Source organism: Saimiri boliviensis, chromosome 12 (assembly GCF_048565385.1).
Source record: "Saimiri boliviensis isolate mSaiBol1 chromosome 12, mSaiBol1.pri, whole genome shotgun sequence".
In the NCBI taxonomy this organism is placed as follows: domain Eukaryota; kingdom Metazoa; phylum Chordata; class Mammalia; order Primates; family Cebidae; genus Saimiri; species Saimiri boliviensis.
Genome location: NC_133460.1, coordinates 106,201,126 through 106,220,871, shown reverse-complemented (window position 1 = coordinate 106,220,871; position 19,746 = coordinate 106,201,126). Strand labels below are relative to the sequence as shown.

The 19,746-nt window shown below is 43.4% G+C and overlaps 1 protein-coding gene across 2 annotated transcripts; it reads left to right on the top strand.

Moving 5' to 3' along the window:
- Window positions 1–1,404: 1,404 nt before the first annotated feature.
- On the top strand, window positions 1,405–18,056 carry NSMCE4A (NSE4 homolog A, SMC5-SMC6 complex component). 2 transcript variants are annotated; one of them, XM_039465326.2, is made up of 11 exons: window positions 1,411–1,827; window positions 2,601–2,678; window positions 5,335–5,465; window positions 8,811–8,962; window positions 11,500–11,599; window positions 12,657–12,747; window positions 14,197–14,291; window positions 15,312–15,360; window positions 16,180–16,274; window positions 16,361–16,447; window positions 17,885–18,056. In XM_039465326.2, the coding sequence occupies exons 1-10, from the start codon at window positions 1,530–1,532 to the stop codon at window positions 16,433–16,435; spliced, it is 1,164 nt and encodes a 387-aa protein (XP_039321260.1). In that variant the 5' UTR covers window positions 1,411–1,529; the 3' UTR covers window positions 16,436–16,447; window positions 17,885–18,056. The 2 variants fall into 2 exon arrangements, with proteins under 2 accessions (XP_074239101.1, XP_039321260.1); XM_074383000.1 differs by lacking the exons at window positions 14,197–14,291; window positions 15,312–15,360; window positions 16,180–16,274; window positions 16,361–16,447; window positions 17,885–18,056 and adding an exon at window positions 13,817–14,173 and having other exon boundaries at window positions 1,405–1,827; window positions 12,657–12,751.
- The last annotated feature ends 1,690 nt before the right edge of the window (window positions 18,057–19,746 follow it).

Genomic DNA, 19,746 nt, shown 5'->3' with positions numbered 1-19,746 from the left:
TTTAGTAGAGACGGGGTTTCACCATGTCGACCAGGATGGTCTCGAACTCTCGACCTCGTGATCCACCCGCCTCGGCCTCCCAAAGTGCTAGGATTACAGGCTTGAGCCACCGCGCCCGGCCTTTTCTAGTCTTAAGGCTGAAACTTACATTTCTCTAATCTGAGTTCCTTCCTCAGGAAAGGATCCCTGAGGCCTCTCAAAGTATCAAAAAACTGAAACTCACCTGGTGACTGCATCCGATGGACACCAGGCCCTCTCCTAAGTCCCCACAGCTTCATTCCCTCTCCTGAGTTCCTGTTTTGCCACACATTGTTACATTGCTTCCCTGCAACTGTATAAACTCCTGATTTTAGTTGGGCAGGGCAGTGGATCTGAGACTGAGCTCTCATCTCCTTGAGTGCAGCACCCAGCTAAAGCCTTGTTCCTTAGTAATAATGGTTGTCTTCGTGACTGGCTTTCTGTGAGGGGGGCAGCAGGACCCTAGACCAAAACCCTGGTGTTCTGGTGACATTGTGTTGTAGATATTTAGAAGGATGGTTAACAGAGTTTACCTGTTAATTTGTTCTGCCATACTTACAAAAGGTGGTATTGCCAGCTGCACATAAACATTCGATTCATCCACTTGCCCTCCCAATCCCAGCCATGATGGCACAGGGAAACTAATTACAGGCGTGAGCCACCGTGCCCGGCCAAGAGGCTGGTCTTTTAAATCAGGCCAGCTAACGTGTGTGCAGTGACCTGCTTGCAGGAATGATCTGCTGTTGGGCCTGTGGGCAGCAATAAAACTGAATTCAGTGTGTTACAGGTTTTTTGTTTGTTTGTTTGTTTTGTTTTGTTTTAAAGATGGGGTTTCACCATAATGGCCAGGCTGGTCTTGAACCCCTGACCTCAGGTGATCCACCCACCTTGGCCTCCCAAAGTGCTAGGATTCCAGGCGTGAGCCACCACGCCCGGCCGTGTTACAGGTTTTAAGGGTTACATCTGGATTGCCTAAGAGCATGGCCTGGTATTTGGTTAACCTTTCCCCTATCATTCAGCTGTGTCCCCTTATCTGCAAGACTGACTTTACCTCTTAAGTCACAGGTGAGCAGCAGAGAACTTCTCGTCTCCACGTCCTGCGCTCATCCTGCTCCACGGCAGGAACCTCGCTCAACACATATGCACCTCATGCCCATGCTGGTGCCAGGCTGTGGCTGTGTCCTGGGCAGGCAAAGGAACCCAGGGAAGATGCAGGTCCAGTGGGGTGGGAAAGGGGGCCAGAAAACCAAGATTCTCACGGCCCTGCAGTGTGGAGTAAGGGGGAGCTCATTGCACCTGTCAAGGGAACAGAGGATCCCCTCCAGGCCCCTCCCGTGCACCCGGCGGTTCCGGCAGCCGCCCGGTAGCCGGCCTCCCGCCACAGGCGTCGCTGTGTGCTCGCGCTGGGCCTGGAGCCGCGTTCCGCTGGGAGCGCGCGCTCGCGCAGAGCAGGGGTTTCAGTTTCTGGCGCGAACTTCCGCCGTTCTGAAGCTGCACGGCGAATTGGCGCGATGTCTGGGGACAGCAGCGGCCGCGGGCCCGAGGGCCAGGGCCGGGGCCGGGGCCGGGGCCGCGAGCCGCACCGGGATCGCACCCGCTCCCGCTCGCGGTCCCCGCTGTCGCCCGGGGCCCGCCGCGGCGCCGCGCTGGAGCGCAGGGAGGCCCCAGAACGCCCGAGCCTGGAGGACACGGAGCCGTCGGATTCCGATGACGAGATGATAGACCCGGCCAGCTTGGAGGAGGAGGCCGACCAAGGCCTGTGCCGCCAGATCCGCCATCAGTACCGGGCGCTCATCAACTCCGTTCAACGTAAGGTGGCGCCTCCGTGCGGTGCGGGCAGGGCCGCGGTCCCCGCGCTGCGCCGGGCGCGGTGGGGAGGGCGCGGAGGCAGATGTCGGGCGCAGGCCCCGGCAGCGCGGATCCAGACGCGCGGGGAGCAAGCCCCTCGTCGCACTCCGCACCTTAATTTGTTGACAGAGTGCTCCCACAGTTCTGTGGCTGGAGCTGCGCAACCTTGGCGGGGAGCGCGCGGGTCCCGGAGTAACCGGCTGGGAAAGCTGGAGGCCAGAGCCGTTCGCCGACCCTCCCGAGCCCAGCCAGCCGGTGGGGAGAGGCAGGACGCGGACTCTGCGTGCTTTGATTGCTCCCGGCGGTCCTCTGCATGGGCTCCCGCCCCCGCAGCGGTAGCGGCGCGCGAGAGTTGTCAAATGCACGTTCTCGGACCCCACCCGGCCCCAGGGAATCCGATTCTCTAGGTGGACCCGCCCAGCTGTGCAGTGATCCTCGAGATATCTTGATGGTGTTGTTTGCAAAGTCTGAGAACCACTCGGTTGTGGAGCACTCAGAGGCTGCAGCCGGAGTCCAGCCCTTTGGGTTAAGGTTTGAGGGAGCCAGGGTTTCCTTTTAAAATTCATGCTGCGTAAAGGGTAGAGTCGCCTTTCTCTTTTTTCGGACCATTTTGGTTAAAGTTACTCAGGGCGCAGGGGCCACGGCTTGGCTTTACTGTTGTAGGCGATAACTTTGTCAATTTCTTATTAGTGAATACTGAGCTAGTTTCCCAAAGTTTGTATTTTTTTAAATAGAAAACCGGGAGGACATACTAAATGCCGGCGACAAATTAACAGAGGTCCTTGAAGAGGCCAACACTCTGTTTAATGAAGGTAATTTATTTTTTATATGATACTGTGTTTTGTGATACTTTTAGTTAGTGTTACGTAAGCACCAAATGATTGACATCAAACAATTCCCACATTTGTAATAGTGCTTTCCCAGTTTGGGAGCCGTTTAATTATAGCAATAATGCCATTTTTATTATGCACTTACCATATAAGGAGGGCTTTCCATGAAATTCTGGGGGTGGGTTCCGCAGTCAGTCTTAAGCTCCCAGGTGATTCTGTTGCCTGTTCAAGTTTGAGAACCTTACACGTGTTACCTTTTTTCTTTTTCTTGCGTTTACTGCCGTATCTCTAGTACACATTGGTTGAGTGGGTGAATTAAAGACCTGAGCTCGCCTCTGACATCCTGTTTCTTTCCTGCCCGATTCTCAGTCTTGCTTTCCTTCAACTCCTTGCTGTTGGTCCATCTGTAACCCAGTGGAGGTGGGCCTGCTGGTCTCGTCTGGGGTGCGTGCGTGTAGAGTTATCCCAGGTGCATATGTGAGAGAGATCCCAAAGCACTGAACTCTAGGCCATGGATGCTTTAAAAAATAACCTTCGTTCGAATTGAAAGCAGTGGCAGTGGTATTGGTAGCAGCCGTCTGCCTGCCCGGTGATAGAGGGCTACTCCCTGATGTGGATACTTGATCACAGACCAATAGGACTACTCCCCAGACCACTGTCCCCTCCATGCCTCTCTGACAGGTTTGTGGAAACAGAAGGGGAGAATGCAGCCAATACATTGTTTTTTTCTTTGATATTTGAGATGTAGTCTCGCTGTATCTCCCAGGCTAGAGTGCAGAGCGCCATCTCGACTCACTGCAACCTCCGCCTCCCAGGTACAAGTGATTCTCCTACCTCAGCCTCCCAAGTAGCTGGGATTATAGGTGTGCACCACCACATCCGGCTAATTTTTGTATTTTTAGTAAAGACAGGGTTTTGCCATGTAGGCAAGCCTGGTCTTGAAATCCTGACCTCAGGTGATCCACCCGCTTCAGCCTCCCACAGTGCTGGGATTACAGGCATGAGCCCCACAGCACCTCACTGGTTCTTCATTTCTTAAAGGACTAACTAGAATGTTTATTTTTAGTCATCGCTGAGTATGACTAGTGCTTTAAATGTTGTCTCCTTTTATCACTTTATGTATGCTCTCCAATTTCTGCCTTTCTTTGACCACAGCCTCCTTACCATTCCCATCTTAGTCTACCGATTTGCTAAGCGTCATCAAAGCCTTCAAGAACCAGGTCTTTCTCCTTCACCTGGTTAACTCCCTCCGCTGCCCTCTTAAGCTTTGTCTTCCTTTGGCAGCCTGGATTCCCAGTCTCCTCACTGTTAGTCTTGACTTGGCTCAATTACTCCCTTGATATTTACTGTGCCTCTGGTCACTTCTTTATCCCCACATCATTTCACCCTCAGCTTTTCCACTATTTAAAGCAATATTTTAGGGCAAAATTATTCACTCGGTGGAGCCCTAGGAGTTGCTCAGCGAACAATCGATGCTTGACATTTCATAGATTTGATGGTCTGAGTTTGTAAAATAAATAAATAACTAGATGATAGGAGAAGGGAATGGGGCAGACAGGCACAGGATGTTCATGGGAGATGAAGGGAGGGGTCAACAAAAGGAAACAGTGGGGCTGAGGGGGTTGGCTTAATCAGACCCTGCAGGCAACAGGGAGCATGTACAGTAGTCTGGGAACACCTACAAAGAAGAATCCTAAAGGAAGCCTCAGAGGAGTGGCACTCTGTCACCCAGGCTGGAGTGCAGTGGCATGATATTGGTTCACTGCAGCCTCCACCTCCCAGTGATTCTCCATCTTCAGCCTCCCAAGTAGCTGTGATTACATGCGTGTACCACCATGCCCAGCTAATTTTTGTATTTTTAGTAGAGACGGGGTTTTACCGTGTTGCTCAGGCTGGTCTTAAACTTCTGAGCTCAAAGTAATGTGCCTGCCTCGGCCTCCCAAAGTGCAGGGATTGCAGGCATGAGCTGCTGTGCCCCGCCTGCTTCTCCTTTCATTTAAATCTTTTTCCATAGCTTATCTTAAATCCCATGTCCTCTCTCAAGCCTTTTTTGAGCATCCATCCTCAGAGGTCACTATCGGCTGCCTGTAGACTGTTCATTTGGGTGGCTTTGCTGGGTTGCCTCTGAAACCATACAGAGGCATGAGCCTCCTGGTGCCAGCCCGGCACGTGCCATGATTTTGGTTGAGGCTCCTTAGCAACTTACCTATGGCTATTCACAAACCACCACACCAAGCGCAGGGCCCGGCATGGAGTGGGCATTTGATTTTCCTTACATCGGCACACATGATAATTGTGCTAGGATGGGTTATTGAGATGGGGAAAAGTGACTATTAGACATGAAAGGAGTTTTGCTCAACTGAAGTTATTTAAGAGATTGTGATTCAGCTAACGGGTAGGGGAACTAGAACAGAAAGCTGGCTTTTAGGAAGACGGATCAGCTTTGTGAGAGATTTTGGTGAGTTGGGCAGGAGAACTGGTTTTAGAAGGAGATGGATCATTTGCCTATTGAGGGTTTTTTTTTTTTTTTTTTTTTTGGTCCAGTGGGAAATCCTGGTAAATAGTTGGAAATGTAGGGAAAGTATCTATGGATAATGTATATTTTGTAATGTGAATATTTTCTTTCTTTTTTGAATAGTCTCCCGAGCAAGAGAAGCAGTCCTGGATGCCCACTTTCTTGTTTTGGCTTCAGATTTGGGCAAAGAGAAAGCAAAGCAGCTGCGCTCGGACCTGAGCTCGTTTGACATGTTAAGATACGTTGAAACTCTAGTAAGTTCAAAGCTATAGACTCTGAATAAAAATGGTCTGTCAATATTGTATAATTATTTACTTCGTTCCTATCAGTATGCAAATGATCTTACTTCATTCTTCTTTTTCGGTCTCAGATTCCTCCAGAGAGATCTTACCAAATTAAACAGATGAAAGTAGAGCTATGTGGTAGAATTTAGGGCGGGGGCTTAGGGCAGTTTGAAAATCCTGCTGTGTTCTGTCTTCAGATGCTGGGTGCTGTGGTCATTTGCCAGTGGCCATTTTCCCTTTGTCCACTGGTGTTTTAGATCATTCTCAGTGACCTGGGACCTCTGTCGTGGGCTGGGCAGAAGCCCACTCTGAGATGGCAGAGCCCAGCTGGAGTTGAGTTAGGCCTGGCGAGAGGGCATGTTTTGGTCTGTCTTTAGAATATTTCAGAACCATATGAATATGATTGGGTTTTGCTTTTTGTGGTTTTATGTTTTATTCACCTTTATTTTGCCTCTTGTCAAGTTTAAATAGTTGTTACCTGCAATTCTAAAACTATTCCTTAATGAATTTACCAAAAAAAAGAAAAAGCACACAGAGACTGACCTTGTATCTTACTTTGTTGTCTTTTTAAAAAATTCTATTCTGGCCGAATGCAGTGGCTCATGCCTGTAATCCCAGCACTTTGGGAAGCTGAGGCTGGTGGATCACCTGAGGTCAGGAGTTTGAGACTAGCCTGGCAAACTTGGTGAAACCCCATCTCTACTAAAAATACAAAAATTAGCTGGGTATGATGGCGGTTGCCTGTAATCTCAGCTGCTCGGGAGGCTGAGGCAGGAGAATCCCTTGACCCCTGAGGCGGAGGTTGCAGTGAGCCAAGATCTCACCACTGCGCTCCAGTCTGGGCTACAGAGCAAGACTCTGCATCAAAAAAAATAGATAAATAATTCTATTCTGAGCCAACCTCTGTCCTAGCACACATAGCTGCACCTCAGTATGAACATTGCCTTTGCATTTCTAACTGGATGTTTATGTTAAATGGTTTTTAAAACAATTTAGTACTATTCGATCTAACCAGATGAAGTAATTTTTTCATAAAGGCATGAGGCCCAAGATTATTTCGTTTGTCTTTCAAACCTTTTCCTTTTTTTTTCTTTAGCTTTTTTTTATTGTGAGCATAATGCACTGTATTTCTTTTAAAATTACTTTATCTGGTTAAGCTCTATACTTTAAATAACCTATCAAAACAAATTCTAGAAGTCTTTTTTTTTTGAGACAGAGTTTCGCTCTTGTTGCCCAGGCTGGAGTGCAATGGCGCGATCTCGGCTCACCACAACCTCCGCTTCCTGGGTTCAGGCAATTCTCCTGCCTCAGCCTCCTGAGTAGCTGGGATTACAGGCACGCGCCACCACGCCCAGCTAATTTTTAGTATTTTTAGTAGAGACAGGGTTTCACCATGTTGACCAGGATGGTCTCGATCTCTTGACCTCGTGATCCACCTGCCTTGGCCTCCCAAAGTGCTGGGATTACAGGCTTGAGCCACCATGCCCGGCCTAGAAGTCTTAAAGCATTATATATAAAACCTTAAATTAATAGTTGTCCAGTCTTGGTGGAGAAGACTTTCCTATGTATAACATCCAATATAGACACTATGAGGAAAGATGGGTGGATCTCTCTGTCAGTTGAACAGACCAGAACTGCCATGTCCACCTACTAGGGTGCAGTGGGAGAACAGGCAGCAGTGCTCTGACCAGCCCCGCCTTGGAGCCTTTCTTTTCTTTCAAGTCTGGTTGCCTTTTTTTTTTTTTTTTTTTTTTTTTTTTTTTTGAGACGGAGTTTCGCTCGTTACCCAGGCTGGAGTGCAATGGTGAGATCTCAGCTCACCGCAACCTCCGCCTCCTGGGTTCAGGCAATTCTCCTGCCTCAGCCTCCTGAGTAGCTGGGATTATAGGCACGCACCACCATGCCCAGCTAATTTTTTGTATTTTTAGTAGAGACGGGGTTTCACCATGTTGACCAGGTTGGTCTCGATCTCTCGACCTCGTGATCCACCCGCCTCGGCCTCCCAAAGTGCTGGGATTACAGGCTTGAGCCACCGCGCCCGGCCGTCTGGTTGCCTTTAATAGGGTTAAGCTCCCTGAGGGTTTTGTGATTATTGTTTATATATGATATTGCCATCGTAACTGGATAACTTCTAGGCATTTTATAGCATAATGTAATAAAAGTGTACTTTCATAAAAGCAAATTCAATATAACACATTTTCTGTAAGATAGTTTGAGATGAGAGAATTATTTGACTTCTGCCAATTCTTCCCAGGAAGGCAATTTTAGGATGAGCTATTCTCTCAGAGATGGGGCGCCTCTGCTCTCTGGATATACTGAGATACAAACTGAAGAGAGATTTGTAGGAGGTTGGCTAAAAATTAAAATCTGAACACCAGCTGAATTTCCCTGTGCTATCTTGAAGATTTTGATTTGAGATTTAATTGTATATTTTTTATGCTAGCGCAGCTTTGCTAATACATGAACTATTTGTGACACAGAAATTCCCGGGGAGGCCCGGTGTGGTGCCTCATGCCTGTAATCCCAGCACTTTGGGAGGCCAAGGTGGGTGGATCATGAGGTCAGGAGTTGGAGATCAGCCTGGCCAACATGGTGAAACCCCATCTCTACTAAAAATACAAAAAGCTAGGCGCAGTGGCAGGCACCTGTAATCTCAGCTACTTGGGAGGCTGAAGCAGGAGAATCGCTTGAACCCAGGAGGTGGAGTTTGCAGTGAACTGAAATCATGCCATTGCACTCTAGCCTGGGCAAAAGAGTAATACTCCGTGTCTCAAAAAAAACAAAAATTCTCAGGGGGTTGAGTTCTGGCATACCTAAATCCCTCTGGTTGCCAGTAGGCTAGAGCAGGGTTTCTCAGCACTGGCACTAATTGATTGACATTTTGGGCTGCGCATGTCTCTGTTTTGAAGGCCTGTACTGTGCATTATATGATATTCAGCAGCCTTCCTGGCCTCTACCCAGTAGATGCCAGCAGCATATCAGTTGTGACACCCAAAAATGTCTCCAGGTATTGCCAAAAGACCCTGGGGGGCAAGTATACCCAGGTTGAGAATCACTGGTCTAAATCATTTCACTTTCTCACCCAAAGATTTTAAGTACATTGAGGAATATTTTCTGCCAAAAAGAAGGTAGCTTTGAAAATTGGATTTTAACTCCAAAGTTATCTTTCCAATAAGAAATTTAGCCAACATGTTAAGACCCTGAAAGCAGGCTTTGCATCTGGCCTCTTAAAGGTTGAGTGATGCAGTTTATTGGATTTGGACAATGATTGCTTGTGGCTTAACTGGGGTTTTTTGTTTTCCTTCATTTTTGTAGCTGACACATATGGGCGTAAATCCGCTAGAAGCTGAAGAACTCATCCGTGATGAAGACAGTTCTGATTTTGAATTCATAGTCTATGACTCCTGGAAAATATCAGGCAAAACAGCAGAAAACACCTTTAATAAAACCCATACATTCCACTTTCTGTAAGATTATTTTAAAAATCCAACAGACCAGCCATTTGTGAAACTTAAATTGTGTTTTCTTGTAGGGACAAAGATTATTTGGTCTCGTAGAGGTGACAGTCTCTTTATTTGGACACTTTAAAAACTTTGATGTAAAAGTTCATAAACACTAGGCTGGGCATGGTGGCTCACGCTTATAATCCCAGCACTTTGGGAGGTGGAGGCAGGTAGATAATCTAGGCTTAGGAGTTCAAGACCAGCCTGGGCAACATGGTGAGAACCCATGCTCTACCGAAAATACAAAAAATTAGCCTGCTGTGGTCCCAGCTACTTGGGAGGCTGAGGTGGTAGGATCACTTGAGCCTGGGAGGCAGAAGTTGCATTGAGCCGAGATCACGCCACTGCACTCTGCCCTGGGTGGCAGAGTGAGACCCTGTCTCAAAAACAGAAAGTCCATAAACTCTAGATGTGGATGGAACCTTAAAGGATCTCTGATTCTGCTTTAGCAGGAAAGGTCAGAACCTCTTTACCAGTGCTGTCTCCTGGCTCCTTTGCTTCTAGCTCATGAGACTCTCGGTTTATCATCTTTGAAATCCTTATCATATGATGGGATTTCTTATCAATAGGAGGATCCTACGTTGTTGGATGACCACTCACCTATGTTTGAAGATTCCTAGTCACTGCCACATAACTGCCCAGTTCACTTTTTAGATAAAGCTCTCATTTTAAAAAAAGATTTCTTGGCCAGGTGCGGTGGCTCACGCCTGTAATCCCAGCACTTCGGGAGGCTGAGTTTGGTGGATCAGGAGATTGAGACTATCCTGGCTAACCTAGTGAAACCCTGTTTCTACTAAAAATACAAAAAAATTAGCCGGATGTAGCGGTGTTTGCCTGTGGTCCCAGCAACTCGGGAGGCTGAGGCAGGAGAATCGCTTGAACCCAGAAAGCAGAGGTTGCAGTGAGCCGAGATCACACCCCTGCACTCCAGCCTGAGTGACAGATAGAGACTCCTCTCAAAAAAAAAAAAAAAAAAAAAAAAAAAGATTTCTTTCATATTCAAATGAAATTGGCTTCTGTCTCAACTTCCCAGCTTGGTCCTATGGAGAAACCAAAAACAGCTCTTACTGGTTCTTCTCTAACAGGACCTTCAAGCTTACTGGTTTTGATGCCCAGCAAATGCTTCCTCTAGGGTAGCCATCTGACTTGTTCAGTCCTTTCTTCTTTAAGTGGTATAGCTCCTGGGCATTTGTCTTTTCTAATTCATCTTGAAAAAAAAAAAAAATCATCCTTTTAAAAACCTTTGATATTGCTAGTGGCTCGGGTAGAAGGCTTTGGAGATGACAGTGTAGTAGTGTGGTTTGGGGTCTGGCATCTATTTTTAGTAAGACTTCAGGTAACTCAGGTGCCCAGAGCCATTTGTATACATTCTGTTTAGCAGAATATATACCACACTTTTATCATAGGATAAAGTCTAAGTCTTTGTTTTTTGCTCTTGCACTAAACTCACAAATCCTAGGCTCTAAAGATAAAGCCTTCAACTTTGTCTCATCATTCAGCCCAATTTCCAGCCACAATGAAGCACTTTAAACTGTGTCTTTCTACTTGCTGTTCTCTTGCTCTCCAGTTCCTTTAATCTTTTCCATCCAGTAAAGTTTATCTCACAGGCCCCAACTTGGAAGCCTCCAGCAGCTTCTCCAGACAGAGGTGTTATCAGTGTAGGATCAGATTTCCCACATCACTCCCACGTCTGGGTAGATCTCTCTGCCCAGGTATTCTCATAGCACTTGAGCAGTATTCTCCAAGCATCCAGGATCTCTACCACGTTATTTGATTGAATTGATTGATGGATACTGCTCCTTGTGGAGCAGGAGTGTGCCCGGAGTAGCCTACCATGTTATGTTGAAATGGACCTATGTGCATAATGTATCTGTCCATCTACATCATATACATTCGTCTCCTCAAGTGTAGGGACCACATGAGCCTGTATTCTTGGGGCTTTCATCTCCACATGATACATCTGTTCCTGTAGCCCAAGTCTGCATTCGGGCTTTTTAGGGTGCTGGTGGAGAAAGTCCAGAAGGAAAAGGAATCCCATGGCTATGACTTGCTTTGTTATCCTAAGACAGATGTGTTCTGTAGTCCTGGGCTGGGAGCCTCTCCCTTGGCATCTGCAGATCAAAGGCTTCTAACCCCACTGGAGCTTCCCCATATACATACTCATCCTTCCCCTGATCTCAGAAGTTGGCTTTGAAAAATAGATAATAGGTTAGATGGGAAGACGTCACAGGCACATTGATTGGCTTACTGTGCAGGGCAATATGAAGGTGTCTGAGGAGGTATCTGTGGTTGAGTAAAGCTCCTAGAAATTTTGTAGAAATACAAAGGAGTCAGAAAGGATGTCATAAACCTTACCAAGAGTCTTGGTCTGATTTCAGCTTATATATATATCATTGATGCCTGGTCTGAATTTGACTATACCATGCAGAGTGCTTTTAATTAGTGAAATTAGTTTGTTAAACAACAGGCAAAAAAAGACATGAAAGCATATTTTTCATTAGGTTGGGTTCAATATATGGAGAGTTCCCTGCACCAAAGCCACGAACTGATCGTCCAAGAAAAGTTCCTGCAGTACGAGAGGAGAGGGCAATGCCCGCCCAGGTTTGTTTGTTTTAAAATGTTGCTTTTTAAAAAACACCTAAAAGTTAAAATAGCTGTTAAAATAGTGTGCATGCAAGTTGGCCATTTTTTCTAAGCTTTCAGGTCTGGAGCCAGGTTTTGTCACTTAAATAATCATTTTATTTAAGCCGTTTTAAGCATGTTTGTTAGATTCGTTGCTTGTCTTTGTTTAAACTAATTTCTGTAGTTTTCATCAGTTCTTCTAAGCTAGGGTTTCTCACCCTCAGCACCGTCAACATTTAGGGCCGGATAATTTTTGGTTTTAGGAGCTGTCCTGTGCATTATAGGGTGTTTAGCAGCGCCCCTGGCCTCTACCTACTATATGCCAGTAGCCCACCCCCACTCCCCAGTTATGACAACCAAAAATGTTTACATATGACAACAAATGTCCCCTGGGGATGGTGGGGGGGGGGAGTCACGCCCACTCGAGAACTACTGTTTCTTAACTACCCTTTTGTATTTTGCTATTTTATATTCAACCTGAAAATAGTTGATTTTGTAATGTTACTCTTCTATTAGTAACTTGAAACTAGGAAATCTGTATTTTTTAAAAACCATAAATTTTAAGATGAGGATATAAACTGCTAGCAATCCCCAGCAGAAGACATTTAGGCTGGGCACAGTGGCTCATGCCTGTAATCCAGGTGCTTTGGGAGGCTGAGGCAGGAGGATCACTTGAGACCAGAAGCTTGAGACCAGCCTAAGCAACATAGCAAGACCCCATACCTAAAAATTTTTTTAAAAATTAGCCAGGTGTCTTAGACAAGGTAGCATGAAATAGAAAAAAAGAAAAAAAAAAAATAACCAGGTGTAGTGGTGCACACTTCTAGTTGCTACTCAAGAAGCTGAGTTGGTAGGATCATTTGAGCAAAGGAGTCTGAGGTGACAGTGAGCTGAGATTGTGCCACTGAACTCTAGCCTGGGTGGCAAAGCAAGACCCTGTCTCAGTTTAAAAGTTTGGGTGTGCAAGAGAGAAGAAAAGGTTGTTAATAGGCCAGTAAGTAGGCTGTCAGCTTGATAATCACTTTATTTTTTTCAGTTAAGCAGAATGGAAGAATCTCACCAAGAAGCAACAGAGAAAGAAGTAGAAAGAATCTTGGGATTATTGCAGACATATTTTCGAGAAGATCGTAAGTGTAACACCAAATTCAAGGTGGATTTATCTGTTCAATGAGGTTACATGTGTTTAAAAAGGCAGTTTCAGCTGTATGTAATGTTTGAAGCATTTTGATAACTTCTTGGCATATACATTTAATGAGGATTCTTCTCTCCATTAAAAATTTCATGTGAGAACTTTGAAGTTAACTTTTCGTTTTTATCTTTAAAAGATGGGGATTTTTTTTGTTACAAAATGAAATATGCCATTCAAGTAAGAAATGTCAAAAGTACCTATTCCACCTCATTATAAAATGCAGTGTGTATATTTTCAAATTATTGTATCAATCCTATGCACATCTACCTAAATAGTTTTCGTTTTTCTTTTTTTCCAAGCTAAGCTAATTATAATATGCACATTCTTCTGGGATACGACTTTTCCACGTGGACATTCTTCCATATCATGACATATAGATCTCCCTTATTTTGTTCACTGATTCCCACTGTATGGCTGTACTATAAATATATTTAACAGATCCTCCATTAGTGGATAATTAAATTTCTTTTCTTTTTCTTTTTTTTTTTTTTTAGACACAGTCTTGCTCTGTTTCCCGGGCTGGAGCGCTGTGGCACCATCTTGACTCACTGCAACCTCCACTTCCCAGGTTCAAGCAATTCTCCTGCCTCAGCCTCCTGAGTAGCTGGGATTACAGGCACACGCCACCACGTCTGGCTAAATTTTTATTTTTTTTATTTTTTTATTTTTTTATTTTTAGTAGAGACGGGGTTTCGCCATGTTGGCCAAACTGGTCTCAAACTCCTGACCTCAGGTGATCTGTTAGCATCAGCCTCCCAAAGTGCTGGGATTTTAGGTATGAGCACCATACCCAGCTGGATGATTTAACTTCTTTATAGCATTTTACTCTTGTGTAAATTGCCGAAGTAAAAAATCTTAGTATGTAATTTTAGGGACTTACGCTTGTATTTCTGCGGGACAGCCTTTTAGAGGTGGCTTCCAGGTAAGTGGGCATACATGATTTTAGAAGAGATGCTATATTGACCTCCAGAAGGATTGGATTGATATACATTCTTTTTTTTTTTGAGACGGAGTCTCACTCTGTCGCCCAGGCTGGAGTGCAATGGCACGATCTTGGCTGACCACAACCTCCACCTCCTGGGTTCAGGCAATTCTCCTGCCTCAGCCTCCTGAGGAGCTAGGATTACAGGCACGTGCCACCATGCCCAGCTAATTTTTGTATTTTTAGTAGAGACAGGGTTTCACCATGTTGGTCGGGCTGGTCTTGAACTCCTTGGCCTCCCAAAATGCTGAGATTATAGGCATGAGCCACTGTGCCCAGCCTGGATTGATATACATTCTTGTGGCAGGATGAGTGCTCATCTTTTCTTTGTCTCTCTGGCCAATGCTGAGAGTAGTGATATTAATGATAAGCAAAAATTAATTTTTTTTTTCTTTTTGTCTATAGCTGATACCCCAATGTCCTTCTTTGACTTTGTGGTTGATCCACATTCTTTCCCCCGTACTGTGGAAAACATCTTTCATGTTTCCTTCATTATACGGGTAAGATTAAAGATTATTTTTTAATTGCTTTTATATGCGTTTAAAAGCATACAGAAGAAAAGCTGTAGAAGGGAGCTGGCAAAGGTGTCTGTATACACTAGCCAGTATATGTTTCAGACCCATTGTAGCAAAACATTAATCGGCATATTAGGTAGAAGAAGCTACCTAACATTATATGTGCTTGCTTTTATGTTTTAGACATTATTTAGAGAAAGAATTGGAAAAATTGGAATGCAACTGTAGATTAGATAACAGTATGGTATAAATGTTAAATTTCCTGATTTTGATAACTGTGATATTGTATAAGAGAATATCCTTATTCTCAAGAAATACACACTGAAAGATTAGGGAAAAGGAGCAGGCCACCTATCATTCTCACTTCATTCATAAATAATAATATGTAGAGTGATAAAGTAAATGTGGTAACTCACACTTTAACGACTGATGAATATGGGTAAAGGCCATATGGCACATGTTTATAGTAGCCTTATAACCCTTTAAGTCTGAAATTATTTCAAAATTGGTTTAAAAAAAACCTCTACTCAGAAATGTACCATGGAAATTTGCTTTAGGCTGTCTTTAATCTTACTTCAGGTTGCATTCCCACATATAAGATGAATTTGATTTTAACCTCAGAGAAAAGCTTGTGTCAACCAAAGTATTTTCTCAGAAATGATAACAAAGGCATATTTTGCCAGTGGTCCCAGTGACAGAATTATGCAGAATAAAATGTGGAGTATTCCAAAATATATATAAATCAGTTAAAGAGACAAGATGAATTTCACTTAAGAGATTCTCAGGATGAAGGCTGTGTCTGGGTAAAAGAGCTGATTAGAAACCCAAAAGATACCTGTAAACAAAAGATATTAGAGAAGTCTTATCTATATCGTCACCTTATTATTGGTATGGTATAATTTGATTTTCTAAGATACTGAGTTTTCTGAGTAATTTTTTTCATCTAGTAGTTATAGATTTGAGTCTAAATTTTTGTCTTCTCCTAAAATCATGTTTTCGTTTTAGGATGGTTTTGCAAGAATAAGACTTGACCAAGACCGACTGCCAATAATAGGTAAATGATACCAAAAAATTGGTGTCTTCCAAAAAATTAGTTTTAGAGACAATATATTTGTTAGTAGAATTTAAGTAATATATTTTACTAAATGTAAATGCGTTTTCAATGTAGATTAACTTTTACAATGTTGTATCTTGCTCAACTACCTGAAGATACTGAAAACATGGTCAGTGTCTAAAATTTTGATGGATTCATCTGTATCACTGATTCAACATCTGCTGTAAATATTAACAAAGAAATGATACAATTTCCCTCAGATTTTAATTTACAAAGTTGGTGATTGCAGTCATTTTTGTAGTATCCCTCTTTTTAATCATGTTTTGTCAGATGCCAGCACCTTCTTTTCTCCTTGAGGTTCTAGGAATCTTTTATTCTGAAGTGAATAATTTCACTCTCCATTCTTATGTCCTCCTAAGATCTCCTGTGGAGAGTGAATATTTCCATCACACTTGACTGGGAACATCACACTGAGAACATCAATGTTCTCAGTGCCCTATTGGACTCACTAGGGCTTAGCTCTGTGTGTCATACACACATAGATATGCAGACTTTCAAATGTCTGGAATGTGTTACTCTAGTACCTGTTTCTTATAAATGGAAACAGATGGGATTACTGGCTTCTGTAATAATACTGCAGCAGCTCCATAATGCATGAAATCCTAAAAAGTATGTACTGTTATAAGTATCTTTTCAATACAGGTACCATTGCTATTATTCATCAGTTTCTGTTTAGATTACCTGTTTAGATTATCAGTTTCTGTTTAGATCATCAGTTTCTGTTCCAATTTGATAACCTTTGAAAAATTTGTCTTTCAGAGCCTGTTAATATTAATGAAGAAAATGAGGGATTTGAACAAAACTCACAAGTTAGGAATCAAGGAATTATAGCTTTGAGTTATCGTGACTGGGAGGTAAAGCTCTGTTGCCCCTGCATAGTTCTGACTCTGACTTCACTTGCAATAAACCCAGTGCCTAAATGTTCTTTTTTGTCTGCCAGGAGATTGTGAAGACCTTTGAGATTTCAGAGCCTGTGATTACTCCAAGTCAGAGGCAGCAGAGGCTAAGTGCTTGATGCTCACTGAAGGTAACATTTTTAATGGGATGGCTACACAGTTTTATTAATGTTTATTTGGCAATCCAAACTCCTTTTTCCCTGTTCCAGTGAAATTTGGATTTTTGCCTCCCTCTAGTGCCCTATTCTTAGAACTGTATGTAACAGGTGAGAAAGGCATAATGATTCTACTTTCCCTTTTCTGTATTAATGACAATGGTGCTGTTAAGATCTGTAGCTGAGGCTGGATGTGGTGGCTTATGCCTATAATCCCAAGGCTGAGGCAGACGGATCACAGATCACGAGGTCAGGAGATCGAGACCATCCTGACCAACATGGTGAATTCCCGTCTCTACTAAAAATGCAAAAATTAGCTGGACGTGGTGGCGCATGCGAATAATCCCAGCCACTCGGGAGGCTGAGGCAGGACAATTGCTTGAATCCAGGAGGCAGAGGTTGCAGTGAGCCGAGATCATGCCACCGTGACAGAGCGAGACTGCATTTCAAAAAAAAAAGAGAAAGATTTGCAGCTGAAAGAGGCAGTACAGGATTGTTCTTGGTTTGGTGGATTTTTTTTTTTTTTTTTTTTAAGCAAAAAATAGAAAAAAGGTCTCATTATATTGCCCAGGCTGGTCTCAAACTCCTGGGCTCAAGGGATGCTCCCAGCTCAGCTTCCCAAAGTGCTGGGATTATGTGTGAGCCACTGTACCCAGCTTCTTTTTTTCTTCCAACAAACTGGTAAATTAGCCAAGTGAAATATTGAATTCTCCCATCCATGTTGTTGTTCACTGTCCCATTAGATTTGCTTATTTTGTAAGTACAAAGCAGAAAAGGAGGATTAGGATAGAATTACCTTAGAATAATATTGGTAAATTGCCATTTCTGAAATTTGTATTAGGCTATGAAAGAATTCTTCATTTATATGAAGGGTAACATTTCTAGAAAGAAATCTTAATAATGGTCTGGCATTTTGTAGTGCAGACAGTTGTGGAATCAGAACTAAGTTCTCTTGGCTCTGACCATTCCTTTATTTATTTTTGCCCCTTACTTTAAAACCATGGGCAAGTCACTTAATCTCACTCAACTTTATTTTTTAAAGATCTATAAATACATGTATAAAATGGGAAGATTTTCAAGTTAGATCATTGCTAAGGATTTTTTTGAGCTCAAATTTTCTGATTTTGAGCATCAAAATAAACTTTTTAGTACTTGACACTCAATATGTGCTTCAATTAACTGAAATACTTTTGTTCCAAGATAATTTACTTCCGTAAAAATATTTTAAATGAAAGAAGAAAATAAATGTAAGATATATATATATATATATGTATATATATATATAAAATGTGGATTTCCCTGGGCCCTGCTCACTGAGGAAGGCTAGTTGTTGGATTTCATTTATGTATGTTATACGAACTTTTGGTTTGTTATTTATAAACTGTTAACCAGATATTTCCCCCCCTTTTTTAGGACTCAGATGGACAGCGAAGTCCAGAAAGGAAAGCGGCACATACTGTATATATTGTATGATTCAACATTTTTAAAGGCACATTGTTTTTAGTAAAATGTAGCTTTTGATAGGTAATACATTTGTCATGATTGTCTTTGATTAAAGGAAACTCACTGCCATATTCACAAATAACTGTAGTTGTTCTTTATTTTCTAGTCATGGGAGAGGGTCTCCTTTGTCTGCCCTGTCCCAGTGAAAGTTTTACTTAGGTCATTAATACCCTTTGGACCGTTATGATTCCTTTTACTTTTTGCCACAAAGTTAACTGGTCAAGTCAACAAATAGGTTATACCATATGAAACTCTTGTTTTTATAGGTAAAACATGGTCAAATATGAGCAATTTCCTATGATTCAGCCTCTGATTTACATATGAGAAACTATTAAATCCTTTGGCAAGCCAGGCCAGACTACTCTCCCCAGCAAAACCAGCCCTGGTTCCTTCTTGCCAGCATGTACTCCATGCCTCTTATCTCTGCAGGGCTTTCTAGTCAGTTTCTTCTCCCAGTGCCCACTTTTCTATTTTATTTTTTCTCGCTGCTTCCCTCTGGATCAGGGGTAGAGGTGTCTCTTCTGTGGAGGACTCTGGGCTCTAGTGCTTCCTGCCTCCTAGGGGAGACTGCTCTCCTCCGTCATCCCCTTGACCTGTATCTGGAGTTTGCCCTTCAACCAAGCTCATCTCTCATTAAAAAGTGACCATGACCCCCTTCAAGCTGCTATCCTCTCACCTCTTTTTTTTTTTTTTTTTTTTGAGATGGAGTCTCTGGGCAATCAGAGTGCAATGGCCTGGTCTCGGCTCACTGCAGCCTTTACCTCCTGAGTGCAAGCAATTCCCCTGTCTCATCCTCTTAAGTAGCTGGTATAGGTGCCTGCCACCACACCCAGCTCATTTTATTTTTTTTGCATTTTTAATAGACATGGGGTTTCACCATGTTGGTCAGGCTGGTCTCTTAAGTCCTGATCTCAAGCAATCCACCTGCCTTGGCTTCCCAAAGTTCTGGGATGATAGGCATGAGCCACCACACCCGGCCCCTATCACCTCTTTAATGAGAGTCACTAGCTTGGATTTGCATCCAAAAATGGTTGAGTGCCTAACAGACAGGACTTTTTATAAATGAAGTACACAGTGGCGCCAAAACAAGTTTCCAGGTACAGAACAAAGGCAATTTATCAAGCAATGATAGGCACCTAACTTAGGCTTACATATGACTGTTGATATGCAACCCAGATGTTCACTATCCGTAGAGCTCAAGGATTCTAGCATGGGCCTTATCTTTTGCCCTGTGACTCTCATTAAAGAGAATAAAACAACTGGATGACAAAATTTTAAAAACATTAATGCAGACAAATATAGCTGAGAAATGCGTTATGGCCGGGCATGGTGGCTGGCTCATGCCTGCAATCCCAGCACTTTGGGAGGCCAAGGTGGGCAGATCACGAGGTCAGGAGATCGAGACCATCCTGGCCAGCATGGTGAAAACCCATCTCTACCAAAAACACAAAAATTAGCTGAGCATCATGGCAGGAGCCTGTAATCCCAGCTACTTGGGAGGCTGTGGCAGGAGAATCACTTGAACCAGGGAGTTGGAGGTTGCAGTGAGCCGAGATTATGCCACTGCACTCCAGCCTGTGTGACAGAGCACGACTCTGTCTCAAAAAAAAAAAGTGTTACTTAGGATACGGCAGTCACATTTAAGCATCCTGGAGACCTCTTTTTAATCTGATTAGTCAGCAAATAGGTTCTATGTTTAACAATGTATGTTGTATATGTTTTCTTTGGCTTCTCTTAGCAAAATAAGAGTAAGATTTTATACGATAGAACTG